This window comes from Tupaia chinensis, unplaced genomic scaffold (assembly GCF_000334495.1).
Source record: "Tupaia chinensis unplaced genomic scaffold, TupChi_1.0 Scaffold000196_1, whole genome shotgun sequence".
Taxonomy (NCBI): Eukaryota; Metazoa; Chordata; class Mammalia; order Scandentia; family Tupaiidae; genus Tupaia; species Tupaia belangeri.
This window is the reverse complement of record NW_006159671.1, coordinates 2,816,248-2,822,936: the sequence shown is the minus strand read 5'-3', so window position 1 is coordinate 2,822,936 and position 6,689 is coordinate 2,816,248. Positions and strand designations below refer to the sequence as shown.

Below are 6,689 nucleotides of genomic sequence, written 5' to 3'. Positions count from 1 at the left end.
CAGCAGGACTCCTAGAGTGTCCATTTCTTACAAAGAATGGTGACATGGAGGGCAATAGATCACAGAAGCTTACTCTTCCAGTCTAACTGAAGTTCTCTACTTTCGATCAACAGCTTCCCTTTCCCCACCCCACTTTCACAACTGCGGTCTTTGGTGACCACCGTCTACTCTCTGTTCCCATGAGACCGAATTTTGAGATTCCACTTAGAAATGATACCACAGAGTATTTGTCTCTCTGAGCCTGGTTTACTTCACTCAGTATAATGTCTTCCACTGCCATCCATGTTGTCACAAATGATAGAATTCCCTTCTTCTTACAGGCATACAATATATGAAGTCTTGCATATTTCAAAATTGTCAGGATAGATTATGATGATGCTTACCATAAAAATTTAATAAATTGGTGAGGTAAGAGAGATAATTAGCTTGAATCTTTCTATAGTGAATACATAGATCAAACCATCACATTGTACCTGATAAATATGTGCAATTTTTATTTGTCAATTAAAACGAATAACTGAGTAGGGACACTTGAGTGAAACCAAGACTAGAGGCTGTCACATGGCTATCTGGGAATGGTGAATGGAGGAGTAGGGAAAACTCCATGCTTCAAATTGATTTTCTACTCCATATTGAGTGAGACTCAGTAATATTTCATTTGAATTAAACATTAAAGAATGCTTTCTTTATGGATTCTTTAATGTTTACCACCCAATCATTGTGGTAAAATAAAATCATACTTGATGAACAATTTATTAAGATTATATTGACTATGATAATTTGAAGAACACAGGGTTACTTCTGATTACACATTAATTTTCTATTATATCAGAAAGAAGGTTTTTTTCTTCTGCAGTGAGTTTCCTAGCTATGCTGCAATTTGCCAATGTACACACCTTGTATTTTCTTTTCTTGATTTTCTTCAGAAGGCCCCTATTTGAGAAAGCAGTGCTAGTTTTCACTTTCTCTTGCTAGTTCATCTGATCTCAACCCTAAAAGTATATCCAGATATCTATCAAAAAATATCTTCTAATTCATTAAGAATTTCTATTTTGCATCGAGAACTTCTTCAATGTCCGTATTTCATTCCTCATTCTTTGGGTTTCATACTGAATACAGGTTTCATATTGAATACATGTCATGGGTTTCATTTCTGAATACACGTCTGGTTATTTGCAAAATAATAAATGAAAAATATGAAACCAAAGTGAGTTGACTTACCTGATAAAGTCCTTTGGTCCTATTACATAATTAGCTATGATTTGTGTAAATTCTCCTTTTTTTCCTTCTTCCAGAAGAAATAATCTCCTAAAATGTCTCTAGATAAGAACAAACCTTCTATATCTTTCTTTAATAAAAATATAGAGACCAATTTAAAAACTATCTCCCCACTCATAAATGAGAGCTAAAAGAACTGAGGAATGAAGTGTTGAATGGGAGAAAATGAGAAAAACAAACAAAAGAGGAGACTGAAAATTATTAGAGTGTAAACAAGAAGCAAGGGGGTAGAAGAAGAGGGAAATACAGAGATTAGAAGTCTCTCCACTGCAGAAAGAATTAGCTGGGATTGGCTCTATAGCAGAGTAGTGAGGTTATGCTCAAGAGAAGTCGAATCTCATATGTTGACCTAGCTTCAAAATCCCAGCCCAGAGACCAGCAGATGGCATAATGGTTACATCACTGGACACAGACTGAGTTGACTATGGTTCAAGTCCTGCACCTGGAGGCTTGAAACTTATGCCAGGTGCATGTGTGTGCATGCCCAAAATCTTGAGAGAATGGAGGACAAGGGATTATAGTGTGGCCATCTCCCCTGGGGGGTGATTTCTTGCATTCTGTCTCTCTGTTTCTCTCTGGCAAGTCCACACACCCTACAGCAAAATTATCTCTAAAACACAACAATACAAACCCCAGCCTGGTCAACCTACAAAATACTTCAGGCACTTGTGGGAGTACCAAAGATCCCACCAGCTGGAAGACTAGAGAAGGGTAATTGCAGCATAACCAGAACCTGTGACAGGTTCCCATCTCTCTCTCCCTGTCTCTCTTTCTCATGTAAACACATAGGCATTTTTTAAAAAATAGAGCTAACTGTGGGACCAGCAGATGGTTGTAATGGTTATATCACTGGACTCTCACATAGTCAACCATGGTTCAGGTCCCAGACCCAGAGGCTTGAAACTCATGCTGGGAATGTGTGCATATGTCATATGTGCCCAAGATGAGAATGGAGAAGGGATTGTGGTGTGGCCATCCTACTGGGGGGTGATATTTTACCTTCTGTCTTTCTCTGTCTCTCTGGGGAGCACACACGCCCTATAGCAAAAACCTCAAATCTCTCTCTCTTTCTCTAAAAATAAAAAAAAATAGAATTAACTGTTCCATAAAACTTCACATATAAAGTCCTTCCTCATTTCTCACAATGTCTAGAGGGAAAATTTATTTGATTAGAGGATTTTAGCAAATGTTTCAACATAGTGGTTTTGGCAACATAATAGTGATGTTAAGAACATTGGCGGCATGTTTTTAGTTTGAACAATTTTTCTCAAGATGTCCATACCAATTATATTCGAGTGGGTAAATACTCAACATCCAGATTAAATCGAAAATGAAAATCTAGCAAATTTATCTATTGCTTGGATGCTGAGATGGTTTATATCTTGGCATAGAAGCCTAGTTCGACTCACCTAGCTGCAATCCGGCCAAGTTCGAGCAGACAGAGACACACTTCTCTGGGTTGCTTGTGGAGGACTGAAAGACAAGAAAGAAGTGAACACTTTTATAATAGACAAGGTTGTAAAGCAGTTTGCAGTGCTAATAACAGGATTGCTAAAAACAGTCCCCACCCCAGTCTTTGTTCTGGCATTCTGAGAACTCATCCTTTCCATAGTCCACCTGATCGCATAAAGGCATCGGGGGGTCTTCAAATCTGTCCCCTAAATCCCTCCCCAGAGCCATGAAATCTCAGGAACTCTCACCCTGAGGAAATCTCATTCTGAAAATATTTTCCTCAGTATGCTAATTAGTAAGTCAATACTCGATACCTACATAGCTATAACTATAAAATAAATAATAGGTATTTTAAAACGTACAATCTAACAAGACTATAGAGCAAAACTGGCCAGTCTAATAACCTGGATCTACCTTCACTAGTGATTTTTATCAGCAAGAATGCAATGAGTAAGGATAAAAATTATGGACCACAGTCTTTTGTTGTTCCCCAAACAAAGATGAATATCAAGTGAGGTCCTGAAACTTGACCTCTCCTCATCAAATCTGATTAAATAATACTTTAGATAGAAATGAGTTCAACTGACTGGGTTTTGTAAATACGTGCCCCTTTACCACTAGCCAACTTTGCCCATCAAATGAGCATATTAGAAGACTGTTTTTCGAGTTGATATCTCTATTCTAATATAATCTGATTACTTAGTAAATTAGCTTCACCGATATCTATGGACATATTCAGAATGTTGACATATCGTAGTTGCATTTATTGAACCTACCGGAGGAGCATGTGCTGCTTATGCTATTATTTTTTAAACCAAGACAAGGGGAATTTTAAAATGTTATATTCATCAACAAATACAAATGACAGATATCAGGGGAAAATCTGCATTGAGACCATCTTTACATAGAATTATTGAGTTGTTAGGAAAGTGATGACAGATTTTTCTATGCAAAAATGCATCATGACTTTTCTGACTACCCTGTAATATCCTACTAGAAGAAAATACTAGCTTAATTGATTGCTGATAGATCCACTTTCAGAAGAATAGAAATATTACTTTAAATTCTCAAAGAAATTCATAATGATTCAATTTCCCAGTATTGTTTTTTACTTAACTTAAAGATTCCAAATCCTTTTCTCCACAGCTTATGGTAGTGGCAATATTTTGTCCACTGACAGCATCATGAAATTTGATAATAGTGTGTGGTAAATAGAAAAACTACGTTCACTTGGATTGTAAAAGTACATGATTTCATTTTGCCTTAAACAAACATAAATGTATTATTATTTGTTATAAAAATGTTACTTTTAACTAAATTGTAATCCCATCAGCAATGCTCCTTAAAATAGAATTGACTATGGAAAATCTGAGTTACAGAATTTTACTACCAATTTTTATTCTTCATAATACCAATTTTAATTTTAGTTGACCATTAGTGAATTATCACAAAACTCTACTTAGGGAAACTTCCAATTACTTCCAAGAGGTTTCAAATACAAGTTTACTGCTTTAGTTTCAGATAAACCACTGGTTGCCTATGGCTAAAATGATACCAACTGCATGAGGTTTGATTTATTGAACCAACTTCAATGCAACGTGCCAGAGGGATTATAATGTCACATAGGCATTGATTTCAAACAGACAGCAATAATACACATCACAAAACAGAACTACACAGAAGAAAAAAATCAATCTTCCTCTCTAGATCATCATTTTTTTCTGATTCAGACTTGTTTTTACCATGTCCATAGTACAAATAACAGTTTTGACTGAAAAAAGACTACATTGAAAAGTGAGGAGAGGAAGACTTTTAAAGGCCCTGCTAATGCCCTCATCTTAAGAAAGCTATGTGTATGGAACCAGTACGTGCTGTAGTGTAAGGTGCTGGACTCCCATGTAGTTGATCACGGTTCGAGTCCCAGAACCAGTGCTTGAAACTCATACCGGGAGCGTGTATATGCATGCCCAAAATCCTGAGAGGAAAATGCAGGAAAGGAATGGGAGTGTGGTCATGCCCCCTGGTAGGTGATTTGTTGTTCTATGTCTCTCTGTCTTTGTCTCTCCAGAGAGTGCACATACCCTATAACAAAAATCTTACAAAAAAAAAAAAAAGAGAGAGAGAGAGAAAGAGAGAGAGAAGCAGTATGTAGCAAGTGGCTAAAGCCCATTAACTTTGGAAACAATTTCATGCACTTCTTCATAGAAATGGTGTCAAAATATGAAAGTTATTAGTGAACTAACCAAATTGTTTCAATGTGCAGTCGATAACCAACTATAAAAATGAATACTTGTCACAACTCCAATGATTTTTAGATCAACTTATTGTATATATTCTGAGGACTATATAAGCATTGGTATGTAAATAGGTATACATGATGAAAAATCAAATTTATTTTGAAGAGAAATCCTAATGCAGGCAATATAACACAATTTGACACATAGAGTGTATTTTTATTGTATATTTCTTTGTTTCTTCATTTAGCAATTTAAAACAGCTTTTGCAACTGTCAAATCTGCCACTGATCATTAGAAAATCAACTTGGAAAACTGAAAGATAGCTGTGTGATTTTCCATTGTATCTTCTTAATAAAACCAGCCTACAGAATTTAAGAAAAACAAATATCTTCCCCAGCATCCTTTCTGACAAAAATGCTAACAAAAGCACAGTGGTTCAAGTCTTCTAGAAAATATTATTTTTTATAAAGCAATAAAATTGCTTCAAAATACACTTACACTATTGCCTCACATGTTAATGGCTTTTTAAATATCGAGTATACCATGCTGGATAATAATGACCACAGTAAAAAAATCAGTGTTTGATGGCAAATGAGCAGTGACTGGGATGCATCTGCAGTGGCCTACTACTTAGCCCAGTGCCTAGGACATAGTAATTCCTTCGTAACTATTACATCACATACTGGGGATGATGGCAGTTACAGGGGGGTGATAGTTGTGACAACAAAGAAACTGAATAAAGACTAAAATTTTAACTAGCCTTTTTAGAAAAGGCAAAAACTTCGTTTGTCAATGATTTTTAATTGTACAATCAAGTATTACCCTATAGCTATAAAATTAAACCCAAATGTCTTTAAGTAGTACCTTTACCGTATTAGGAGGTGACTGAACTTTGCACTGAAGAAACGTCTGAACTAAAGGAGCAGAGGAAAGAGTTACGGTTGTAAAATAGAAGCCAAAAAGATCGGTGTGTGAGCGTGAGTCTATCATTCACTTGCCGTTTTATTTGGGAAGCTTACTCTATAAAATCTGTTTTTCTGGCCCAAAGTAACGGGCACCTGTAGATGTTACTAACTGGGGAGGTGATGACCACACGGGAGGCCAGGGTTGGATTTCTGATTCACCCTAACGGAGCTGAGCAATCACCCGAACCTGCAGTCCTAGTCACTAGGAAGCTGAGGCAGGAGAGTCAAAAGCTTTCAGAAAGACCCCGTCAGGAAAAGCTGAGCAAAATGGATCTGTTTTCTGAGGGAAAAACAATAGTACCTACATTATATTTGTTGTTTATAAGCAAAATAATACTTATTATGTTTAGCACAGAATAGTACTTGGCACACAGGAAATACTTGTCCAATAGAAATGGTCTTTATTATTATTTTCATTGTTATAATTTAATTAACTATTATTTTCATTTGGTTTAGTCAGTTAATACTAATTTAATTTTTCCTCCATGAGCAATTTTTGTGCACCTAAAAAGTGTTGGTCATTAAGAAAAAAAAAAAAGTGTTGGTCATTTATTAAGTAGTGGAAGAAATTATGGAATTAAGAACAACTTATTATTGGGAGACATTATTTAGAGTGGTCCTAGTATAATGAGTTTGTCTTAAATATTTTATTATTTATATAAAGTCAGAGTTAGTTCATTCTAAATGTAATCAAATTTTAGGTTCAGGGGGCAATCTGACCAGCATACAAAGATTTTATTTTATTTATATATATATA

At 35.7% G+C, this 6,689-nt stretch overlaps 1 protein-coding gene across 1 annotated transcript in view; it reads right to left on the bottom strand.

Moving 5' to 3' along the window:
• The window catches only part of GAS2 (growth arrest specific 2), a 136,266-nt gene that overhangs the window by 75,171 nt on the left and 54,406 nt on the right, over positions 1 to 6,689 (bottom strand). Inside the window, exon 4 of the mRNA XM_006146905.3 lies at positions 2,688 to 2,751. Within this exon, the coding sequence (XP_006146967.1) occupies positions 2,688 to 2,751 (64 nt within the window). The remainder of the gene's footprint in view (positions 1 to 2,687; positions 2,752 to 6,689) is intronic.